This window comes from Syngnathus scovelli, chromosome 20 (genome assembly GCF_024217435.2).
Source record: "Syngnathus scovelli strain Florida chromosome 20, RoL_Ssco_1.2, whole genome shotgun sequence".
Classification (NCBI taxonomy): domain Eukaryota; kingdom Metazoa; phylum Chordata; class Actinopteri; order Syngnathiformes; family Syngnathidae; genus Syngnathus; species Syngnathus scovelli.
Genome location: NC_090866.1, coordinates 5,911,799 through 5,937,084, shown reverse-complemented (window position 1 = coordinate 5,937,084; position 25,286 = coordinate 5,911,799). Strand labels below are relative to the sequence as shown.

The 25,286-nt window shown below is 46.5% G+C and overlaps 2 protein-coding genes across 3 annotated transcripts in view; one reads left to right on the top strand and one right to left on the bottom strand.

The window, feature by feature from the left end:
* plcb1l (phospholipase C beta 1-like) overlaps positions 1-25,286 on the bottom strand; it is a 71,900-nt gene that overhangs the window by 40,449 nt on the left and 6,165 nt on the right. The gene's annotated exons all lie outside the window — the stretch shown is intronic.
* On the top strand, positions 9,310-14,788 carry bmp2b (bone morphogenetic protein 2b). The gene is made up of 3 exons (XM_049757847.2): positions 9,310-9,830; positions 10,458-10,825; positions 13,531-14,788. The coding sequence occupies exons 2-3, from the start codon at positions 10,471-10,473 to the stop codon at positions 14,436-14,438; spliced, it is 1,263 nt and encodes a 420-aa protein (XP_049613804.1). The 5' UTR covers positions 9,310-9,830; positions 10,458-10,470; the 3' UTR covers positions 14,439-14,788.

The following is a 25,286-nucleotide window of genomic DNA, read 5'->3' as shown; positions in this document are numbered from 1 at the left end:
TAATATGACAAAATCGTCATTTCGGCAACTTCCTATGAACCCTGCATAATGGAGCCTGCATAAAAACGTGTATCAAAAAAAAAAATCTGCAAGACGGACATGGTTTAGGAATCTGACTTGTTTCCACGAGGGAGGAGAAAAAAACCTCCAGCCAGAAACACGCAGCAATCAGATAAGCGCCATGACAAAGCGAGGAGAATCGATGACAAACTTTTGACAGCTTTGGCTAACGTCTTCAGATAAAATGTAGATTGCAGCAGGCCTTTCACACACACTGCTCAGAAGATACTTACATAATATGTTCAACTAAGAGCATAAATATAAAAGTTTTTATTCTTTACGATATTATAGTTCTTGTTTGGTGAGCCGTAACATTTATTTATTTAACACACGATCCGATTCTGGTCTGGACTTGTGGGGCCTTCATGATGAACAGGGACTTTAAAGCCAGTTGAAAGGAGTCTCTGAAATGATGATTACTCTCAATTATGATCACAAGACCTTCATGTCCATCCGTCAAATTTCTACTGCGCTTATCCTGTTCAGGGTCACGGAGAGTTGGAAGCCTAACCAAACTGAAAGCCAAACTACACCGCGGACTGGAGGCCTGTCAATCACAAGACACGTCGAAAGACAGAGAACCATTCACTCGGCAACTATTATTGTTTTTCTTCTCTTGTTTTGACATTTCGAGCTCATGAAAGCGACAGCACGGCAACGGCGAGCGACCGTCACCCGCCGCCCGCCCTGAACGGCCACACGGACGACTAACTACCAGGTCATTTCATTAAGTTGTGACTTCCTGTCTTTCCCTTCCTTACATGGCGAGTTCACAGGTCAAGAGGATCTGTCAGCGGTGACAGAGGGGATTATGGGTGTAGACATTCCATTGGCAGTCATTACTAGCCTCAGTCAGCACGCAGAACCCCCCCCCCCCCCCCCCACCACCTCCCCCCTCCGCCCCTTTTACCCTTATCCTCTGTCTTTCTGTTTCTTCTCTCTCTTGTCCTCTGACAGGCTAAGAAGCAATTAGTGTCACATTAGGCATATCTGGGGAATTATTCTTTTTGGTGGCCAAGCCGCTACTGGTAGTTCTACTCGGCCATCATGAAGCAGACGTTTTGTTTTTTTATACTGTAGATCTATGGTGTGTCAAACTCGAGGTCCGTGGACCAGATCTGGACCAGCCACGATTTATGTGGTCCATAAAATATTGCCATAATTCATCCTTGAACTCTGTTGCCAAATTTAGGGGCGATATGATGGGGCAGATATTACACAAAAAAAACACTGTACCAAACCAAAGTTCTTGATGGAAGGGCTCACTCGCTTAAACACTTCATAACGGCACGTCTTTGTCAGCAGTGGAAGGTTTACAGTTGACATTCCTCCCGTAGCCAAACACAACCGCTAAAAAGTGGAAAAGGGAAAAATGAGCTGCGAGCAGCAAAGTGAGGTTTTTTGACCCCTTCGTCCGAACCTCAGCCCAGCAGGATTCCTCGCATTCCAGCCCGCGCCGGATCCGCCAAAGCTGGTCGGAGTCCCGAGCGGGCCCCGCTGGGCTAAGGCGCACCGCAGGCCCCTATCCTCTCCCCCCTCCCGGCTTTTCTCCCTTGGGGCCGAAGCTTCCTGAGAACAGGACTCACAGGTACTCACTTCCCCTCCCCATCGTGTCGCGAGGGAAAGCAACAGACGAATCCAGAACAATTTTCTTAACCCGCGGCGCGGCTGTAACGGGATAGTGGAAGTCGACGTGACGGCGGAACGAACGCTGGAGCTCTTTGACAGTAATGCAAGGGACATTTGTTTAGCTAACCTTATGGGTCACGCTGCAGTTTAGCGCAGAATGAATGACTTCATTTTGGGGGTTTAAATTAAAGGGTTCCTCCTCTCTTGAACTTAAAACAGATTTGCACAAGCACTGGAATGAACAATGTACTCCCTCAATGCTCCGAGGGCTTGCTCTGTAAAACGTGAGGAATTACAGAGTCGGCTGGTAATGAAGAACAATGCAAACGATCACGCAACGATCAAGATCATGCTTCATACATACACATCATAAAAAAAATCTTTCATTCGTGCTGACACGGTGTCAGTTACTTCTGCAGTTATTGGGCCACGCCATATTTGAAGGAAATTGCTACCTTATGCGTCTTTAAAAAAAAAAAAACGATGGCTTTTGAATGGAACCTTTTAAAAAAAAAAAAAAAAAAAAAAAGGGGTAGTGTTTCATTTAGAGGTCGTGGTCATTTTGGCAATGCGATTTTTACCACCAGGGAGCCTTGGAAGCTTTGACGCTCACACATGGCATCAAGGCTCGCTGTGGTGTGAAACAGAGCTCGCTGGGGAGATGCCTGGACACCATGAGGACGCAAATTAGAGCCTATCTGCATCCTACTTCCACCAGCCCGCCAAAAGAGGGAGAATTGATTAAAGGCCCCCTTTTTCAAACGGGCTTCCTTTTCAGAGCTATTATTTCCCAATAACCAGAAGGGAGGAGCAGATTGAAATCAGTCGTCTAATCAGTTGTTTCACCTCTCTCCTTCTTATTGCTGCGATTGTTTGAATCCCACAAAAGAGCTCACCCCATTTTTCCCGTCAGTCGTCGGTTTGTAATACCGCCGAGTGTAATCCAAGATCACCGCAGGTGAAATGAGTCGCTGTGTCCAACGGTCCCAAACAAATGAGGCATGTCACAAAAGAGCTCGTAACTCTGCCGCCGTGGAAAAATACTTTGATGCCACAAACAGAATTGACTTTCGAGAACTTCAAAACCATCTCGGGGTTCTTCATCCCCGCAAACTGATCGATAGTACAGTGTGGGAGTTAGGACGTTTTATCTCATGAAGAGAACAAGGATCTCTGTAAAATAAATAATAATCATGAACTGACTTGGATCTATCAAAAGACATCCGGGATGGCAAATGGGTAAAATTTAGTCTGGGAAAAGCCACAAGAGACTGGAAGAAGATGAAAACCCTTTTGAGTGTCAGCAGTCTTCCACGAGCCTCTAATCAGACCACACCATCTCCCTTCAACTTCAGACATTCCGGTAAGCACCTGCTTATATCTCGCCTCTGAATCTGCGTGGCAAAATACCACCCCATTTTTTTTGGGTGTGTGTTTGCGGCGCTTGCTACCTCTGGACAGTTTCTTCTGTAGTTATGCATCACATCTATTAAAAAAAAAAAAAAAAAGATGAAGAGCTACCGGGAGATAAAAAGCTGACTGTCAAAAGTGGATAAAGAAGACAAGAGGAGGCCTTCAAGTGCAGAAATGTGCAAACAAAAGTTACATTCATCTAGGTGGTCCCAGACGCCCTATCCAAACAAAGGTGTCACATCTTAAAAACAAAGCCCAGATATGCTCCTATCTGCCGGCTTTAATGATTAATCTGATCCAGGCAAACTATTCATGTGTCGACGCCGATGCGCGAGGAAGTCTTTTGACTTGACGTGACGACAAGTAAGAACAAGAAACTGTTGTGTCTCACAGCCAGCCCCAAGGGCTTTGTAGTTTGTTCTGAAACTCCGAGCAGACCCCAAAGTTTATGGCGAAGCCAGATCGGATCAAGGTCGGGCTGTGGTCATAACGCGCATACCGGATCAAGACTACCTGAAGTTTAAATCAACCCACCCGGGAAGCCAGCTGGGAAAAGAGACGAGATTGAATAAAAAAATAAAAATAAAAAAAAAAAAGCATCAAGAAATGGCTAACCCTAACCCCATTGAGTGCAAAATGTGACTTCTCTGCCCAAAACGTTGCCTTCGGTGTGAATACGGCGTGTCAAAAAAAAAAAAAAAAACGCAGGCGAGTTCGAAAAACCGCAGACGAACCAACGAAACAAAGCTGGCTTTTGTGCCTCGGTTCTGGGAGGCCGCTCGCGCTTGTCTCGTACATGCGAAATTAATTAGGAGGAAATACTAAAACACTCGGCTGGAAATTGCTTTCCACCATATGTTGCGCATATGAGGATCAATTTCGTACGCTCGGGCGCAGCGGAATGACTCTATAACTCGCCGGGGCTCTTTGATGAAAGCCAATCTGCCACTCAAGGCACATAAAAAGAAGCCCGGGTTCTACGCTACTGTTTGTTCCCCTTTATGGAGTCTTAGGTAATATGATTACTTAACCAGGTTAAGAAAATAGAATGTTTCATTCTGGGTTAAAAAATTCGACATGGTGACAAGAGGCCCAGTGTTCAAGCACGAGAAGAACGAGAAGTCTCTCCTCACTCCGAATATGAAGCAACTGTATCATATATAGATAAATCACCGGAACGGATTAATAGGATTTCAATTCATTCCAGTGGGGGAAACGTATTTGATTTGAGTACGTTCAGTTATGAGCGTGGTCACGGAGTCAAATAAAGTCAAGGTAGCACTGTGTGTTTGATTTTGCTGACTTTTGGATCAAGACCAGTCTATGGACTTGTCTACTTGTTACATAGACATATACAAAAACACAGCGCAGTGCGGGCAGAGCGAAAATTGGCAGATCTCGTTTCCTGCCTTCCGTTTACATACATGGCTGCACAATGTCAAGGATGTGTCGGGGCTTAGTCGACCAGAGTCAGACAGTTTGAACTGCTTCTCGCTCTACTCGCTTTTGTCCAATCTTAGTCATGTGATTTTATCGAAAGGGACGCGATGCACATTAATCCCCCAACCTGGGAAGATTTAATTGCTATTTCCTCGTGGTTGCGATGAGACGGAGCAGAGTCTTGACCGCCTGGCTTCTTTGGCCATAGATTTTACCCTCAGAGCCATCTGGAGTCCATTTTTTTTTGTATCACAAACACCAAATGACACGTCATGGTAATCTAGCGTGCGACTTACAGACGTGATTAATCTCGTTTGATTTCCTTTTCAATCCTTTACCTGATTGTACTTCACTCTGCTGTACGGAAAACGGATAAACAGAGGAAACTGCCAATTAGATGGCATTCCAGAAGAGATTGTGTGTGGAAGAGGGGTTACTGTATACAGAAGAGTTAGTTTAGTCCGATAAATATTTACACAAAGTGCCACGAATAGAGACAAACTTTACCGGGAAATACGCTAGATAGCGAGTGGGGGGGGGGGGGGGGGGGGGGGGGGTGTTTGTCACTGCCTGAAAAAAATAAAATTAAAAAATCACACAAGGACTTCCCACATTTAAACGACCCGCTTGACGACAATTTACAAATGCAGATGAGGCGAGATGGGCGGGGATACAAATAGTTGCATCAGACCGGCCCGAAAAAGTTAAAGATACATACGGCGTGCCCAGGGAGTGGATGTCAGTTAAATGTTTAGACAGCTGCGTGGAGGATTATTATTATCGTCAAACCGCGTTGCTATAATGTCATTCTGCGGATGCCGGAGCACAATCAGGTCCTCCCTGTAGTCGACGAGTCTTCTTTTCCCGCCCCCATCCGACTGCTACTTCCCTTCCTCCTGCATGCTCGACGAATGAAGCAAGACGGCGGTGGCTTAATAAAATGTGACAAGAGAATTGCGGAGTTCGGCGCTAACTTGGGCCGTGTGAAGGCCGCCAGGTTTGCGCGGAGCCAAGTACGGCCAACCACAAGTGCCAAAAGTGGACCCCGAAATAAATATATGAAGTCAAAGTGTTTGTAGGTTACAACACTGACTGACTGAAGATGTTTATGGAATCGGAAAATAATCAACTTGTTTAGCGTCATTGGTCTTCTTTAACCTCAAACTATATCGACAATCTGACCTTGCTAAATTTGATATGAGATTCTGGGCCAGTTTGAGACTGCAGACGTATTGATAAAATTTGCTCCATCAGAATCTAATCTCGTCCAGTGATGTATTTATTTTATTTTTTTTTAAACAAAAAGACCAAACTATGTCACTAACTTGCACGCTACACAGACACTGTAACGTCGCTTACTCGCCAAGTACTTCCCTTCGTCGGCCCCGTAAACAGCTGCTAGGACCGCTAAATTTTTACGCCGGCTGTTTACGCAAAGCCCAAGCTTCTAATCACGAAGACGTATAATTGAGTGACGCGTGGTCTCTTTATGAGTGGAGCTGCATTCAAGAGGGCACATCCCTGTACTTATGTCTCTCTCTCTAAAATGGAGGTGACTGTTTCTCGTTCCCATTGCATGTTATCAAGAAGGTCAGTCTTGTTGCGTTATCGCAATTGTTTTTACATCATCAAGTGAAACAACCAAAGAAAATCTAAGTAGAACTGTCGCCATTCGAAAATGTTTTATTAGCTGTATGGACCAATGTTAGTCCAGGGACAAGACGGGATTCAAACCCAGAACTCCTTCTCTATGAGCATGCTTTCAATTAGGCTATCGTGATGTCCTGTTTGACGTCTGATGCAGATTTTTATTATTATTATTATTTTTTTTTACTCCTTTTGGGGGAGTTCGACTTTGGAGGTTGCACTGCATGCTTTATAATTACAGGCCAAGTGTGGAGATTAAGAGTGTCATGGAAAAGAAGCCGCAAACAAATAAACAGCTCGCTAAATTACGCCGCGTTTGTAGCGCGCGACCCACGTCAGCGCGTTCCTTGGCGCACGCTTTTTTGGAGCTTCGCTCGCCTGTGATCTGCGAGGGGGCCGTATAATCTGGAGATGGACTCGTTGCTCAAATTAGTGGGTTAGAGAAGCGTGCCACATGTTCGGTATCCATAAATATTGACTCTGGCTTTTTTTCTTGCCGGCAGTGTCTGACCCTAGTGGCTTTTCCATTTCGGGACCAAACCTATATGGAATCGGTCCCATTTCCACCCACCAACCTCCCATTCGCACCGCACGCACGTGCTCGGCATAGCCGGCCAGGCGTGCTTCTCCTGTCAAACATGTGGCGGCTTACACTTTGAATTGTTTTCCCCAATCCATAGAAAGAAAAAAAAAAAAGACCATCAAATTAGAGAAGTCGCAAATGCAAAGCGAGATCTGCTTAGCTTGATCTCATAGCAGGCATGTTTGAGAGTGTAAAAAAGTCCATCTGGTTCAAGGCGGAGGAATGCAGGCTGTGTGTCTGGCCAAGTTGCTGTTAACAGCAGGTGAAAGGCTAATGGTTGGATCTCGCGGTGTCATCTCAGGGCTTCAACTGCCCTCCTCCCCACAAACCGCCCCCGACTCGTGGAATGTAGGTGATGACAAGCGAGTGGCGTACCATCCGTATCCGCTGCAAAATGTACACGTGGACACACACACACGGAGAACACGCAATGTCTTCTACAGGATCGAGATACAAATTCAGAATTTTACGGAACAGATATGCCTCATTTATCTAATCTCAGTCCCCACGTTGATCCAATTACAAGGTGATTGAAAGAGCAAAACTGCCAAGCAAACTGTGGCGGTTCGATAGCTTATCTGCGATACAATTGAATGACCTAGCGAGGAGTCCGGGGGAACCGGCAGACAAAGAAAAATGTTGTGTTTGTAACAATACTTAAGATTTTAACACTAAAGTAAATCAGAAATTTTAACAACACACAGATTTGCTTTCTTACAACAAAGAGGTTGAAAAAATTGAGCATGACATATGGAAATGCTCCCAATTGGAATGAGAGTGTGGGAAAAGCTATAAGACGCGCTTGTTTTGACAGAGCTGCATTTCACTTGAATGATGACCCCCCCCCCCCCCACTCGCTCGAAAGCATCGGGGAAAAAACATGGCAGGAAGAAAAGTAAACCACTCTGAAGCCCTTCACTTTTATAGCGCAGCGAGCTCCGTGTGGGAGCCCCTCCGGTCTGACCTTGTGTTTTTGTTCGGGGAATATTTGTGGACCGCATATATAAACAAATGCATGCTGGAGGGAGAAGAAATAGAGCAGCATTGGTCTGTCTGTTGGTTGTTCGCACTCTGGGACAAAGTTGTCATGCAACGGATCAAGCGGCAATTGCGGTTGACTTCATCTCAACAACAAAAGAGGAGAAGGAACGGAGCACTAATTACAGGAAGTCATAATTACAGGAAATAAAATATTAGTAGAATGAAAAACAGTAAATATGGCATGAACAGAGCTAACGTTTTGTAACCTCTAAACCATAGGTGTCAAACGTGAGGCACTGGGGCCAGATATGGCCCGCCAAATCATTTTATGTGGCCCGCGAAGACAAATTGTGCATCGACTTCATGCGTCAATATTAAAATTACAAATTGTCTTGACGTTTAAAGAAATAGAATAAGAATTCATCTTTTTCAAATATTCAAATATTATTTACTAGTTTCTGATTTCAAAACTAGTTATTCATCAGTTTGTTATGTTGTACAAAGCGGCCCGTGACAAAAATGAGTTTGACACCCCTGGTCTAAACTAATTGGATCTATATCTATACATTAGGATCTATCTGATGCACTAACGGTATGCAAGCAGAGGCCTATTTGTATTCTAATTGTTAAGTGGATGATGCGGGATTATCCCTCATCAAATAATATTGTCCTGGGTAGGAGACAAAGATATCTTGTGATCTCTGTGGGGGGGGGCCTTAATCTAGCCCCATCACCAAAACAGCCGCCATGACCTAATGGAGCCCACAAATTCGGAATCAATTATAACAGTTATATCCCAATTATATCACTACATACACATAGCTAAATATATAAATAAACTGCTACTGAATTAAACCTCACACTGTTACGAAACACATTGCGTGGACATAATCCAAGCAATTGACACTTCACTTGTTCAAGGGGAGACGGCAGGAAGCTCTCCGGCCGCAAAAAGCGCAATTAGCAAACAGATTGGTGCTATTTCCATGTATGAGACGCTCGCACGTAGTGTAAGTAGCAGCAGTATGGTTTGGAGTGTTGACTTTAGCACTATTTTTATCGCAGCAAAAAGTACAGTCAATGTGGACACTTGTCAAATGGTTTTGGACTCAAAATCCAGGACATATTTCGCCATGACATGTTGAGTAATGCGTTGGACAGTTTTAGTTGTAGTATCAAATCTACTTTGTCCATCCACAAATTGTTTTTATTTGTTTTGACTTTTCTATTAAATAATACATGAATGTTAGTCCAATTTAGATATATAAGTGTCTGAGTCTATGAAGATTTACAATTTGGTGCAAATCCACATTAGCATTGCTTTAAGTGCTATTGTAGTTTTTCCCTTATCATAAAAGCCCCCCTTGGGTGAGAAACCAAAAGGATCCTTCAGGGCTTCCAAATCCTATGAAAAAAAAAAAGGGGGGGGGGGGTCACTCGCTCTCATGTGTGTTTATTTGACGCGAGAGAAAAGGAGGAGGGAAAAAAAGTTGGCTTGGGTGTGAGTCCCGAACCCACCACCAGCGCTACTACCACCCCTCCCGCACGCCCGAGGGTTATAAGTCCGCGGGAGGCGCTTTCATGGGCGGCCGTGTGATTGACAGCCCCTCGGTGACATCACCGGACGACAAAAAGAGTCGTCGGCCGAGGGGAAGGCGCCAATCAAACGCAGCACTTCTGCAGTGGCGCACGACGCGCCCACACGACTCCACTCCACAGCGCACCAAATTCGATTCCTCCCTTCTAAAACATTTACACGCTTTTTCGTGCTTGGAAAGATGTTCCACCGAGACGCTTTCTACTTTGATCTCTCCTTTTTGCGCACACACGCTTGCTCGTGACAAGAACGCATTTTTTTTTTGTTTTTTGTGCGTCAGCGTGCGTAAAAAGACGCATCCGAAGCAAGAGAAGCAAGCCGACGAGTGTGACATTATGTACCCGAGCGGACAGGTGAGGGTGTCGGACTGTCTGTCTGTGGTCCTCCGCGGAGAAGCAGCGTGGATTTAACGCGACTTCATGTGGACTTTATCGGAACCCAACGGTGGAACGACGACCGGACACAGCGCTTCCTCGTCAGGTAAGAAGAAAAATCAAGACTTGAGTGTTTTTATTACGCTTTGCATGCTTTATATGCTTTTAAATAAGGTAGCAAATCATATGGAAATGCAAATTGTGGTTAAAGAGCATTTTTCCTTTAGAGGCAGTTTTTTTCTTCTTCTTTTTTAAGATGTGTTGTACATCTGGCCCCGGTGGTGCACGTCAGATCTAACACCTGCAAGCCTCTTGAAGTAACCCTATCCCTTATGATTATACAGTCAAAGCCTCCGCAAATTGACGCTTGTAGCACCCGGCCGGCTGGCAGGCAGGCAGACTGGGCCTCTCCTTTTCCTAACTTTTTTTTCCTCCCTTCTCTTTTTTTTTCTCCTCTTCACCCCCCCTCTTCGAGAAGACTCTTTCATGCCTCTTCTGATCTCCACTCGCCTGCATTCCTTCGGTGTATTTCTAATTGGAGACTTCTTTGATTTGCCCTTCCTGTCCTTCATGGACTTCCTCCATCTTCATCTTTGAGATCAATCTTCATGCCGTGGGTTAATTCCCAACCACCGACGCCGCCACCTACTCTTTCAAAGCAAAGAGGTGTCTTCCCCTTTTTTCCATGTTGTTCTGCAAATTGACAGGACCCCCACTTTCTCCTCCTCTGCAGGGACTGACTGATCATGGTCGCCGTGGTCGGCTCTCTCATGGTACTGCTTCTAGCTCAGGTGTTGATGGAAGGCGCAACGGGACTCATCCCCGAGGTGGGCCGAAGACGGTACAGCGAGTCGGGCCGGCACAGCCCGCAGCAGTCGGCGGGCGCCCTGCACGAGTTCGAGTCACGGCTCCTTAGTATGTTCGGCCTGAAACGCAGGCCGACCCCAGGCAAGCATGCCGTGGTGCCGCAGTACATGGTGGACCTGTACCGCATGCACTCGGCCAACGGAGACCACAGCGTCCGCCGGCCCAGGAGTATGGGAAGGCACGCCGAAAGGGCAGCCAGCGAAGCCAACACGATTAGAAGCTTTCACCACGAAGGTGCGTATTAGCGACATACCTCTACCTGTCAGCCTCCAGCTCCTGGGCTCCCTCAGACAGCCTAAACATGTACTTAAAGATGACTCAGGGTGTCAGCACGCTAACTTCAGAGCACTCGGTTGTTTTATGGCCCGTTTTTAGTCATTCACAAGTCACCATGCGTCTTAATTTAGATGCACTGCTAACGCGACTTTTGGGGATCCGTGCGATGACGCAAGACCTTTGAGCAAACTTTGACCACGTCTGCTGGCCACAGCTGTCGAAAGGGCTTCAAAACATATCCAAGTGGCCGTGGAATCCCGGGGGTGAATTTGTTACTTAATAATTGATGGTGTTTGCAGTCTGCCTCTGAAAACAGTTTTTCCAGACACGCACCACGGGAGCGGGATAAAGGGCGGCGTTTGCCTTTGTGCAGGTGATCGCTCGGCCCCGGTTACTTCAGCAACACACAACATGGCATTAAGGCAAACACGTCATTCTGTCAGACGCAATTCCAAATTGTTATCCTGTCCAAATAACCCCCTCAGCGTGGCAGCATTACTCAAAACCACTACTGCGTTGTTAATAATGTCTGGAACTACCTGATGAGTTGGATTCTTGGTTTCGGTTAATTTTACAGGTTTAAGTGTTAAGATTTCTTTTCAATGTGAAATAACTCAACTCGCCGGGTGACTTTTTGAAAATAATTGGACCTACCAGTTCATTCCTAAAAGTAGTACTTGCTGCCACATAAAAGTCACATAGGGGGCTATACACAGAGACCTCATACACAGCATTTGAGTGTGTTTATAGTAAGGAAGTTTCCATCGGGGTGAGTCAGGGGGGAAGTTTGCGTTTGCTGGGGTGCGATGACACCCAGTGATGACTCGGACACACTGCAAACAAGCCAGGCCAGAGTAGAGTCCAGTATTCTGGTTTGAGTACAAGCCAGACCAGATGAGGACCAGGAACCCCTGCGGGCAACTGGAACCATAAGGTACCATTAGTGGAGGTATCTGAAGTGTTGGCAATTCTGATTAGAAGGTAGGGCAGACCAGTTGAGGATCAAGAACCTCTGCAGGGGGATTGGAACCAAGGGGTGCTTGAAAGGGGCCAGGTTGAAGAGCAGGAAAGCTCTGAAGATGGTATGACATCCCGGGGTGCTGTTAGAGGGTCAAAATTGTTGACGGTTCTGGTTTGAGTGTAGAGTAGACCAGTTGAGAACCAGGAATCTCTGCAGAATGCGGGGAACAGGGGGTGCCATAAGAAATTTTCAATGTAGGCCAGATCAGATGAGGACCAGCATGGGGAGCAAAGAGATGACTATCCAAGACCACTTAAGAGCAAAGTGTCTAAGGACTCATGACTGACAGGGCCTTCTAAAATTAAATTTGTGGCATAGACAGAGACATTTGGGAATGTGGTTTTCTCCGTTTATACTCCCTAATAACATTTTATCCCGTGCGACGGCTCTTCCCATCTCGAGAGATGAATTAAAAACAAATCAGTTTGACACATCTGCTTATGATAATCACTTTGCTCAGATACTTGGTTTCGCCCCAATCAAGTGCAAGAAATAAAAAGTGGCTGTGCGAAGCGGGCTCGTGACATCCAACCCAAAACGACCCTACCCGTTTTGTTTTTGCACGAAGTGCAAAAAGAAATTAAGAATGTTGATAAATGCAATCTACGGGTCACACGTTTTGAACAAGTACGGACTTGTTTGCTGAGGAGGAGGAGGACTGGGTGGGAGCTAAAGACAGCGTGACAGAAAGCGAGACGGAGCAAAGAGGATTTGGAACACGAAGAACAGGAGGATTTGGTAGTCGGTGGAAGAAAAGAGCAAATAGGAAGAAGGAAAGACAAGGTAGAGTGGGGGCAGAGGGGGCTTTCCCACATCAAATACGTAGCGATACGCCTAATTGAGGTCTTTGTGCCTCTGGTGAGAGCTTTAGGATGAGATGGTGGAATTTCCTAAACGGCTCCTTTGAACAATGCTGTGCACAGTTCAAAGTTTGCGACGACGTGCGCGCATCGCAACTCGTCGTGCTCGCAAGTAAGAGTTCAAAGTGGATTTGCGGCGCAGAAAATTGCACGCCGCACTATAATTTGTGTCACTTATGCAGCGAGGAGGGAAATACCAATGAGTCTATATACTGTGCTTTCTTAAACATGCCCCCGGGGCAGTCATAATAGTGTGCCTGGTCTAAATGCACTTTCAAGGACCAACCGCTGCAAGACTCTCTAAAACCGTTCTGGTCCCTTGATAAACGAATCCGGTTTTATCGTCTAAGGATTTATGGATTGCTGCAGAAACAGTATTTCAGAGCATTAACTGGTGGATTTACTATGTTTTGTTATAAGGGTGCAATCGTTTTTTACAAGTTCAGTGGCAGACCAGAAAACTGGCACCTAAGCTTTCAGTGGGTACTTAAGCGGGTTATACTATACAAAAATATGTAACTGTGCCACTTATAACATCTGTAGCAGTTTACAATCAATATTTAGATCTGAAAATCTGAAACAGCTCTCATTGCTAATGTAGTTTACCTTGCATTGGCCAGCGCTCCCTATTCTGAAGGCCCTGGGGAGCTCAGAATCACACTAACATCCACGCATTTTGTGGTTGTAAATGTAGGTCAATGGTTCTGATAGTGTTATGATGGCCTTCCTCCAGTTACGTAGCACAACAACTCACTGTATCTTGTCTGTGCTGTCTTTTCTAGAGTCTATGGAGGCCCTGGCCAGCCTGAAAGGCAAAACCACCCAGCAGTTCTACTTTAACCTCACTTCCGTCCCCGAGGAAGAACGCATCACCTCGGCGGAGCTTCGCATCTACAGAGACCAAGTTAGGGGAGTCGCTGCCGCCACCCCCAACAACAGCTCCGCAAATGTCAGCTTGGCGGCCGCTGGCTTCCATCGCATCAACATTTACGAGATATTCGGGGCACCCAAATCTGGCGGTGGGGAGCCTCTAGTTCGCTTGCTAGACACCCGGCTGGTGAAGGACTCTTACAGCCGGTGGGAGAGCTTTGATGTTAGTCCCGCTGTGTCTCAGTGGACCTCCGGGAAAGGTCACAATCACGGCTTCATGGTGGAGGTGCACCACCCAGAGGACGGGCAGGCAAGCGGCGAGCACGCCCAGAGACGCGCTAAGCACGTGCGTGTGAGCAGGTCCCTCCACCGAGACCAGGACTCGTGGCTTCAAGCCAGGCCCTTGCTGGTGACCTACGGCCACGACGGGCACGGGGAATCAGTGCTGCACACGCGGGAAAAGCGCCAGGCCACGCTCCGCAAACAGCGACGGAAGCACCAGCACAAAGCCAGCTGCAAGAGGCACGCGCTTTACGTGGACTTCAGTGACGTGGGCTGGAACGAGTGGATAGTGGCGCCACCTGGCTACCACGCCTTTTACTGCCAAGGGGAGTGCCCCTTCCCCCTGGCAGACCACCTCAATTCCACCAATCACGCCATTGTGCAGACGCTCGTCAACTCTGTGAACTCAAACATTCCCAAGGCGTGCTGCGTGCCCACCGACCTGAGCCCCATATCCCTGCTTTATCTGGACGAATACGAGAAGGTCATCCTTAAAAACTACCAAGACATGGTGGTGGAGGGATGCGGCTGCCGGTGAAAATGGGACGCGTCGGTAAAAGTACGAAAAAGACACAAAGGTTATTATGGACACCCGGTTTCCCAATGAAGACATTATTTATATGAACAGAGACAAACAGAGCTATCCTGGAAGAAGAATGAAAAAAAAAAACAATATATGAATATATTTATGTCTACGTAAAGTTGGGAAATAAATATTTTAATCAGAGGAATATATTCCTTTTACTGGTTTTGAAAATGTATTTCTGATGTACATTTCCGAATGGGTGCAATACCACATGAAGTATAATGCTCAGATTTTTATTTTGTATTTATTTCTATTATAACCACTTTATTTGTAAATAAATGTGTATTTATCGTGAGAAAACATGCTGTGCCTCTAGTTCTCCCGACATCAGCGCCATACGTACGGCAAGAGACAGAAATATACGCAACGCGCAACCAGAAGCGTGTTTTCTTACAAAGATTGCAAAGCAAGCAGTGAGCTCTTTATGGTAAGTGTAACTGGAGCGCAACAACAATAGTGTAGTCGGCCGGGGTCAAAGTACCGCCGCTGCGATGAGGTCCAGTCATACGATGGCGGAGACAAGTTACACAAGCGCAATAGACTCCCACGGGAGGATTAGAAAAACATCGAAGCTTGTTTTCCAAGAGTGACGGCAAAGACCCCCAAGACTCCTGTGAAAACTAGTTCCTGGTGTTTTTCCTTGTCAAATTAGCAGATGAAAAGTTTGGTTTAGATGAACAGCTGCAAATTTTCAGTTTGTGGGTATGACTAGTAAACTAAGGACAACATACCTGGTGGAAAATAAACCGACTATCACTTTTCTTAACTCATTGCCAGTATCATCCAGATAACAAAATTACGGGTGTGAATATGGCTTTAATTAAGTGTCAAGAAAACAAGGATCAAAAGTGTATCATCGGTTTTGGCCCGGACCAGAGAGCCAAATTACAAGTGGGAACATGGCCTTAATCAAACTACGGAAACCCATCCTTGTTTTGTACGGAACCATGTCCAATCAAATTGCATACGGGCAACTTCCTTTGAAATCAATGCCAGGCTGAAAACCAAGGTAAACCGGTACTGAAGATTGTGAAGTCACGTAGGACTGATTGTTTTGATTCTAAACCCAGCGGGTACAATTTTCTGGGTTGGCTAGCATCAGAAAACCAAAATACAAGTCTGAACACGGCCTTAATCAAAGAAGGTAAACCGACAGTTGATTCACCGGGAGGTTTCGTACTCCTAGATCACGCGAAAAAGTGTCAGACGGAGATCATGCCAACATCCCCTCGGGGGGGTTAAAAAGAACTTGACTAGCATTTAAATTAATTAAGACAAACACACCTACACCTGTTCACGTACAACTCGTGCTCAGACAGATTAATTCCACCCGCACACTACTGAGTCATTGTTGTGTCTCAACACTGGAGTAATAAAAGAAGGTGGAAATTAGGAATGTGTCACAACGGCAAACAAAAGCGTACGCGAACGGTGAAAACAGCTTGAGAGTCTTATTCACTAAGACAGTGGGAATGGGCTGGCTGGCAGAAACTAAACATATCATGTGTTTCAGCGAGACAGTCTGAAGCAGGAACACCTGTGTCAATATCTTCCTGCTTGCAATGTTTTTATGATGGAGGCACTGTCATTTCTAGCCTGAACCGAAGGTTAGAATACATATATAAGACGGGGTGGGGGGGCTGAATGGGGGGCTACAATGGCTGGATCAGATAATAAGAGGTGTGTAAGAGAAAACAAGGCCGGGGACAGATTTGCACAGTTTTGACGGATTGCGTTTTCTGCTGTGTTTGCATTAGGGAAAAGAGTTTTGGAGGGATCACAAGGCCGCTCCGAAATGCTCTAAATAGATTTTTTTTTTTTTTTCAAGTGCACGCACATTGGGACCGTGGAATGTTGGTTTTCAATCTCGGACACATGAAACGCTCGCATGGAAAACCAGTGCGGCAGTTGTTTTTTCAATCATCTATTCAAGGGCTTCCTGGTGGGTGCAAAAAAACAAACGTGTGTTCAACAAAAGACGGCCGGCGTGTGTGTGTAAGGTTACGCCGATGTTGAAGAGAAGTCATCGTTGAATATTTTATTCTTGCATCTACATCACACCCCCATCTGGTGTCCATTGCTGTTCCGTGGACCCCACCATACACCACAAGCCTGCACATGGGCCGCACATACTTTGTGCTAGTAGCTACTTTTAACGGTCTCGGGGAGGAAGTCACTTTATGGGTGCATTTAATGAACATTTGATAGAAACAACATTGAACGGTCCTGCAAGGGGAGGGGGGGTGCGAGGGTAACGTCGGAAGCTGGACCAAAGGGGGGCGGGGGAGTATCTTTGTGTTTAAAACAAGTGTGAGATTTAGTGGTTTGTCTTTATAGTTAAAGTCTATAAACCTTTCATTGGTTGAGGGTAGAAATACTGCGGCATACTGTACAGGAGTCACGTCTATTCCTAAGCCTCCCCCGTACGGCCAAATAAGGCTTGCAGTTCCTGTGACCGTTCCTCCTTCAAGCTAGTCTCGGACAGCTCCTCTGGGACCGCTCCTAAACTTCTCGCTAAGAACAGGTGTCAAGGGTCAAAGTCATAAGGACCTATTATCTCCGCCATTACCGGGTTGACTTCCAGGCCACATCGCGGACCGCTGGTTTTGAAGTGTGGCGAACCACCGGGGACAGCAAAGCTCACTCACATTACTCAAAAAGCATTTCTTTTTTGGAAGAACGGAAATAACAATAATATGTGTTTTCAATCACTTGAAAGCCCAACAATGTGATTTTGGAAGCCATCCCTTCACCTGCTGCACAGACTTAGCCTCCAAGATCCCCGCCGCTCCACAACCGCTCTTGTTTCTCATTCAACATCTGGCACATCCGTTAAAGGTGTTCAGAGCTTATTTTATGCACAACAACCGAGCGGGAGTACGCATCTGATGATTAAAATGGCAGGAGGCATTTCAGTCAGGTTGGAGGATCCATAGGTCTGGAGTATGGTATTGTTCGGTTTTGGCGGAGGTTTGCGCTCATCCGAATGCCGTTCTAGTTTGATTTTCGTCTGTGGTACTGACTGACGTTGACCCTACGGGAGTTGGCATTAATGCAGCTGCTCTCCTAGACACATCAACAAACAGACCTCGGTGCGGAACTGGAGTAAGCGGCCTGGGAAGCTTAAGGAAAAAGTCTGGGGCATTTAGTGGTCGGATGGAAAATGGCAGGGTGCAGACACAAAAGAGCAGGTGCGGTGGGCATGGTTGTGACACAAACTGTCCAAAGGCAGGGATATAAAATCGGATTTCCAGATTCCTGGCAAGACTCCGAAGCGGAATATATTTACTTGCTGCTTTTATCTTTGATGAGAGCGGCCTCAAAGTCACCGTAGACAATCTCCGATTGGCTCGCGGCCCCACGATCGCTCACGGAAAAAAAAAACGTATCAACGCGAGGCGAGACGATAGCCTCTTGAGGGATTTCTCTAACTTGCAAAGCCTTTTTTTCCCCTTCGTGTGCTGCAAACGCTAATTTTAGAGGTGGTGCTGCTGGTGTTTTTTCTGTATTCCGAGAACAGCCGGCGAGATGACGTCCGACATAGCTAAAATTGTGGCATCTGCGCTGCAGCTCTGAACACATCAAACGGACACGCGTCCGCAGGATCAGTTTTAGCGGGCGAATAAGGAAATTATTGCATGGTTGAGAGTGCTTTTATACACATACACACTTTGGCATGCAAGCGGGACTCAGGAGTCGGTCGTTGTACATGTGCCACAAATTAACTTGTTTGGACTTTTTATCGCTACATTTACATTACAGAAACGCAGGCAGGAATCGACAACACGGCGACGATTCTTACATATGTTCAGCCAGCGCCATTGCTGTAAGAGTTAATCGTCCGTGCAATCGCTGCGGAGTTGGCCTGGCAGTGACATGCTGAGGTCATTACCTCTGGCTTTGGAGGAGTCCATTATAAAGTCCGAAGTTTGGGATCTTAAAAAGCGTCGTTGGGTCCACATTTTAACGACTGTTTAATCACAACTAGTTCCTCGGGGGAAACTTTGAGCAAAACCTTTGATGGCCAAACATTTTTGGTTCTGCAAAAACTGGAACACTCGATACACTAAATGGCATACCCAATATTTTGTACAGTTTAAAAATCAGACTCCTTTTCGAGGTACTATCAAAGAAAGGAAAATTCTTTTTCATCATCTTCTTTACTCTAACTTTACTGTCGCTCTGTGATCAAATAAGTTCAGGATGTGTTTCCAGCTCTTTGTTCACCAACACATTTCTACAGAGGATACAGGAAGGACTTCCATATGGACCACATATGAACTTCTAAAACAGGCTGGTGAATGGATTTGCCTCTAGACACTGATCTAAGGTCAGTGCCATGTTTATTCCTGTTGATGGTTACAGTTGGGTTTTTTTTTTTTTTGGTGGGGGCCAAGGGGGGGTGCGAGGCAAAAAGCGACTGATGACTAGGACGCTTGCCGAAGGGCGTCTCCCACACCCGGAGCTTGAAAGGGGTAGTGTGGTTACGGGAGCGGCCTGGATCTTTGTAGCAGGAAGTGAAGAGATCAATCAAAGGCAGCAAGCAACATGACATCCCACAGCACGCCTGTTAAATAAATGTCCATCTTTGACAGTAAATCTCGCCATCATGGATGCTCACATTCAGAGTTACTATTCCATTTTGTGACACGTTTTGCCACGTTTGAGGTCAATAGTCAAATCCGTGGCAGCTTTCAAGGAAGAAAAGTATTTAGCCGTTGCTGACGTGTGATTATCGCCTAAGACCAATGATAATATTGTCATGAGTTAGCACAATGCTGATGTAGCACCTTTTGGGGCTCAAGGCCAGGAACCGGCTTCGCAGGGCACCCGTTGATCCCGAGGTATGAAAGGAGACCTGTGAGGGGGTTTTTCGAGGAGGGGGGGCTCGCTTGGTGGTCTATGAGAACAAGCTGGTGCCGAACTTTTTGTACTTAGTGCAGATTACCAGAAGGCCGCTTCCAGATGCAGAGCGCCAATGGGGTGACAGACTCTCTCTTTGCTTGGGCGGTACGACAAAACTCCGACACACTTTTCTTGTTAGCCTAATATGGTTTTTGCGGCAACCGTTGCAGGCTCATCTGGGTATCGATGATCTCAAGTATAACTGGTAAACTATTATGGACTCTGAGATTCCCAACCCCGAATGACTAACACAGACTAGAATAATATTCTCTCTGTTCCACCAGGACATGCTAATGAGCGGCGGCTCTCCCTTGAAGTCCCAAAGCTAACTCAGCTGCAAGGTGTATTTGTCACTCCTTCAACCTGCTGACCGACAGCCTGACAGCAGCGTGGTAAGGTCTGCCTCACCGGGCTTCCTGTTACTCACTTCCTGTCCCCGCCCTGCACCTGCAGTCCGACTTGTGGTTGACGTCATGGCAGGTTTTTCTTCTCCTTCAGTCATGGCATAAAGTGTGAACATCCATCAGCAGGTTCCAGCTCAAACATCAGTCAAAGGGCCCACACAGTGAATGTGGTTCTTTGTGATGACCTCTTTGGCGAGCCCAATGCTTTCACTTCAAATAGACGCATTTCTGATTTCTGAGCTCTGCATAATGAAAAAGTGACCTTAAGAGGGGGACGGGTAGTTCTGCTTTCCGGTGTGGGGGAGGAACAAACTCTCGATGCCCTCGATGTATGGAGGAATAATTACAGTGGGCCTTTCTACCATCAGTGACCACAGTCAAATGATAGATTGAGGAGTGCGCACTCCACTACTTGGACAGACCCATGACTAAATGGAAATATTATTTAAGCACCAGTTCTACATATTTTTTTCCACTTTCCCAAGTTCTGGGTTTTTTTTTATAAATATTTGGGGGGGGGGGGGGGGGGGGAGTTTTTACGTCAATGGCCAGTTAATACGTTTAGGCAACTGTCAGCAGACAAGAAACCTATTAACCCTTCTCGTTTATTTTCTCACCTGTAGAGTTTATTTGAACAAATGCGAATTTCCAATAACTGGATAATTGTCACTTCTATCAATCAGACATTTCTGAACAATTATCCAGATCCTCACTGAAATATAATGTGTCATTCCTTGGCCTGAGATTTGAGCATGTTCCTTTGGTCCAATGTTGAGGATACAGTAGCCTTGGCAGAAACTCAGGCATGCGGCACCATTGTTACGATAAAGTCATGAAGTATCCTTGAATTTTGGCATTTGTGAGGTTTGCAGTTTAGCAACAAACAGGAGTTGACAGTGGAAAGAATCTGTGTTGCTGTCGCTGTGCAAACATGATGCGTTCTGTTGACTGGAGCATAAAATAGTGCTGTTGGGTTTTGGGTTTCCAGAGCGGGATCAGGGCTGTAGTATATTGAGTCCATGTGGAGAGTGCATTTTTAATCTGAGCCTTAGCCACAGTCCTTCCTGTTTCTAATTTGGCGCTGCAGTGGTTTTGTCCCGAGGCCAAAAGCCTCTCTTCCACAGAGTGTCTATTTCCTCTGAAGTGAATAGTAGCAGGTGTGCTGGCCCTGGATCCCTTTAGAGGAGTCTGCTTATGAATGGCCCACATCACACTCCTTCTCGCCTGGCTTTGTTTTCCTTTATTTTCTCTTCTTCCTTTTGGTCCAGCATTTCCGACTGACTCGCATTCTCTCTCACACACACTTCCGTTGCTGTTGTGTCTTTGACGGATTTTTGTCTCTGTCATCACTTTTTTTTTTTTTTTTTTACTTTGAAGTCAAAGACGCAGCGCTGGGCTGATCGGAATAAAACGATGACAAGAACAAGGCCAGTGCAGCAACCCCCCCACCCCCCACCCCACACACACACACACACACCACCAGACAAGTCATAAATCTCCAGCACGCAAAAAACACAACACGTGAATCAGTCCAAACATCTGAATAAAGTATCCGCAAGACAAAATACAACCAGATCACGACAATCCAGAGAACATAAAAAGATCAACCAAACAATGACTGTCGTAAATAATCGAAAGAACCTGTCATTGAAACTCATCCAATCCATAAGCGGAGGAGACACGCTGTCACGCTGTTTCACTGAAGCACTGCGATTGGAATTAACCTCCAATGACCTTCACTTCCCGATTGCGAGAAACCCCCACTTTCACCAAAACACACTCGCTAATGAGTTGGACTTTAGCTACAAATCATAGAAATCATCCCGTCATGGCCAAAGTCGTATTCTCACTTATCTCAGAGGGAAAACAAGGCAAAGGGAACGTGTCGCCTGCCAAAGATTTGCGGCCTAACGCGAGGGTGAAATGCAGCTGCAAAGCCATTAAGGAAATGAGAGTCCAACAAGATGGGCTGTTGAAAAGCAACACATGGCGTCTTAATGGTGTTTGGGTTTGTTCAATTTTCTTTCCACATCAGTCGCCAAAGCAGAACTTGGTATATAGATTAGGAACTCGCCATGTCTGTTTACAGAGCTAGCAAGTCTATAAAACACGCGACAAAACCTGGCTGTAATATATTTCGAAGCATAGTGCCTCTGAAAATCTGTCAATGATATAACGAAAAAAGGAATGAAATACATCCCCCTCGTGGTCTTCAATGAGCCGTGATCCAAACGTGCCATTTTAAGACACTTAATTTGCAGATGGAAGCGGCGGTCTTTGACCTTCCACTAACAATTGAGGTTAGCTGATCTCTACGCAGGCCTCTCGCTCCCGCCTCCGCTCTTGTGATTCTCTGCCAAACTCCACCGCCGACATTTACGTTTTCCAGTAGCGGTGTTCCTGGCATCGGCGCACACTCCCGTGTTTACATAAGATGTTTAAACTTGATGCTGATTAAACAAATCCAATCCGGAGCCCCCCGACTTCAATCACTGACTTCACGTTGACATTACGTTAATGAAACTGGCGGTGGCCGGATCACCATGACCATTTCCTCAAGGTTTGGGTGGGGAAGCGATTCGTGCACCAGCAAATCCAGAAAGTATTTTCAGACGACTCATATGTGGATTGATGTCACCCGCTAGTTCCCACAGCCTTGCATGTGGTTGGATTTTCTCCGTGCGGTGTGGAGTATTTTCCTAAAAATCTCCCGAGTCCCCTGACACAGGTTGTTTGGCAACGGTTCCATTCCCACACTTATGGTTTCAAGCGGCCTGGCTTTGTCCTCGCAAATCCAGACCAAAGCGCACGTAGCACAATGCAATTTCATGAACGCTGACTTTTTCCAGCCTTACATCAGATAATCACTGATTACTTAAACTCGGGAAACATCGAGCAGGTCAGACATCAGCCACGCCAGGTTTTTTCCCATACGAGACCAAAGTCAACTTCCAAGTCTGACTGAGGACAGGCAACGGTATCATGGAACAGTTGTGTGGTTTGAAGATGGGGAAAAAGGACAGAAGCCTGAAGGTTTTCTAATCTCCTGAGAACAAGGCGAGTTTATTTGTCCTCAGGATTGAGCTCCAAAGTTTGTTTCCCAGGAGTGTTAATTGTTTCCCACTCCCTAGTACGCCCTCCGGTTGCGATGGTTTTTGGCTCCTCACCTGGGTTCTTTCAATGGATGCGGGATGGTGATTGACCTTCATCGGTGCCGCTTTGGCTGCGGTCCAGCTGCCCATCTGGTCCTAGCTTGCGCAGCTATCCTCAGCCCGCTATGTTCAGGATGGCTAGCCGTGCGCCTAATTGTATCACATTCTCCGGGCTTTGTTCTGGCATTCTCTTGCCAGCTAAAGGTTGCAAAAATCTCATCCGCCACATCAGAGGGGATCTATTAACCCTTGACCCCTAGTTGGTGTGTGTGGACAAGGCCGCTCCTCACACCCAACGCCGGGCCCATTAACACGTCGCCCCGCAGCAGAAAAACTATTTTGACGGGCTGTAATTGGTGCTAAGTGATGGCGGACAAAGACCCCCTCTGTGCTGCCCGCTGGACTGAGCGGTACTGACCACTCACAGAGCTTCACGCTTGACATTTCCTTTCCGGGTCTGAACTGGGGAAGCCCCTTCCTGCACCACCGCCACCTCCTCTGATTCCTCCATCCCCGCAGCCCCCTCTGATCCTTGCCACGGCGCTCCTTTGAAAACGTGAGATAATGAGGGTCGAGCAGGCCGAGCCGGCTGGAGCGGGATCGCACAGTCCGGACCTGCGTAGGCTGATTAATCTAACGGCGGGGCCATTCCTTTCAGAGCCGGCCTAATTAGTTTATGTTAGCTGCAGAAGGTCAGGGGACGTGTTTGACTGGGGTCTTTTCTTTAAATGCCACAATGGTGCCATGATCTGAGGACGCAGGTGCAGCGACTGGCCGGCTTTAATGTTTCCTAGCCGCTCGGTTATTCGGTCAAGTTGCAAACCGGCAAAGACAATGAGGCCTTTTAAACCGTGACACTTGACATTTATCAGTCTCAATCTGTTTGGACGGCTTTTCAAGTTCATCAGTCATGAACTCAAAAATTATACGACGTATAGGGACATACGTATGTCTGGTATCGGATACGAAATAACTTTAGTAACAGCCGTCGACCAAGAAGAATCATTGCATTGCTCGACTACAAACTTAGCCTCGCTCCATAAATTGTGGCACAATTCAACTTGATTTGTGGTGGATGCTAATGGACCGATCTCAAATTCCCTTGTATCGTTTGTATTCACAGGAATATACCAAGGCAACCCAGGTCTAGCTCTCCTCCCCAAAAGGCCATGCCACTCTCTCGTCCCCCATATTTAAGAGTCTGATGTCAGACAGCAGCAGAGGAGACTTTAATACTAAACGTCTGCCCCTGTCATTACCCGCCCGTGCGACCGCCTATCAGAGAGCTGTGAGTGATGTGGGAAAGCCTGGGCCCTGTCCTCCCAGCCCCTGTAGGCCGGGCCGCCTCCTCTGTCCAAACCAAACTGAAAACTACAGGACAGGCACAGCTAAGGGTTGACATCAAGGAGGAAGTGGGCGCTCTAAGCTTTGGTCAGGGAAGAAGAGAAGGCTAGACATTAATCTGTGCTGTCTCTTTCTTACACGCTTTCCTCCAGATCTAGTTTTGCATTAAGACTGAACCAGGATGAAAAGCCAAACCAAGGTGTGAACACGGCCTCGAACGCCACGTCCAGCATCACCATAAAATCCCAACAGTATTTGCACTGGTGTATTTACAAACTCACGATATGAAAATGATGTTTACCAATACTCTAAATCCCGCGAGGCCAATTCATTTCCGTCCAGATTTTCCGACACCTGCGGTGAGGGAAAACATGCCAGCTCGCTTCATGAGCCAAGCCCGTGTGATGAGAGGACACCTGCAGAACCCGGCGTTCCCACTTGGCTTTGTGAAAGCATCTGAACCGAGGGGTGAGGGGTGGGAGAGCTGGAAGCCCAGACCCAGGTTTTGCCTCGAAGGCCTTAACTATCACTCCAGTCCACGGGTTGCCTTTGGCCTTGCTAACTGTTCCATGAAATGGGCCCCAGGAACAGTGCAAACCTCCCAGAAACAGGCCGCTCACTGTTAGCCAACAGTGCTGCCTTTGTGCGAAAATTGTCAAAGCTGGCCCGTTAGTGCACCGCTGCTGCCTTTCTTTGGAGCCTCAGCTGTGAACAAACAAAGCTGGCTAAAAAGTTTTGCATGATGCTTAGCTAGGTAGCTGGCGAGCTGCCCCGGCGCCTGTGGCAATGAGAGAAATGACGTGTTTGTGTTTGCCGTGTCCTGCAGGTGGCGTTTAAATGGCGAATGAGAGCCGACACAGTCAATGGCCCTTTTGATGAGGACCTTTTTTTGTTTCCATGAGTACAATAGAAGAGCGTAAATCTATAACGCCTTGTGCGATCTGAATGGTACTTGATTCCGAGTCGTCTCTGTTTTCTCTTCTTTTGACAAGTCA

Excerpts from the sequence above, each read along its gene's own strand:
- bmp2b (XM_049757847.2), top strand. The coding sequence starts at position 10,471 with ATGGTCGCCGTGGTCGGCTCTCTCATGGTACTGCTTCTAGCTCAGGTG. Across the intron at positions 10,826-13,530 it reads TAGAAGCTTTCACCACGAAG|AGTCTATGGAGGCCCTGGCC; the intron begins GTGCGTATTAGC and ends TGTCTTTTCTAG.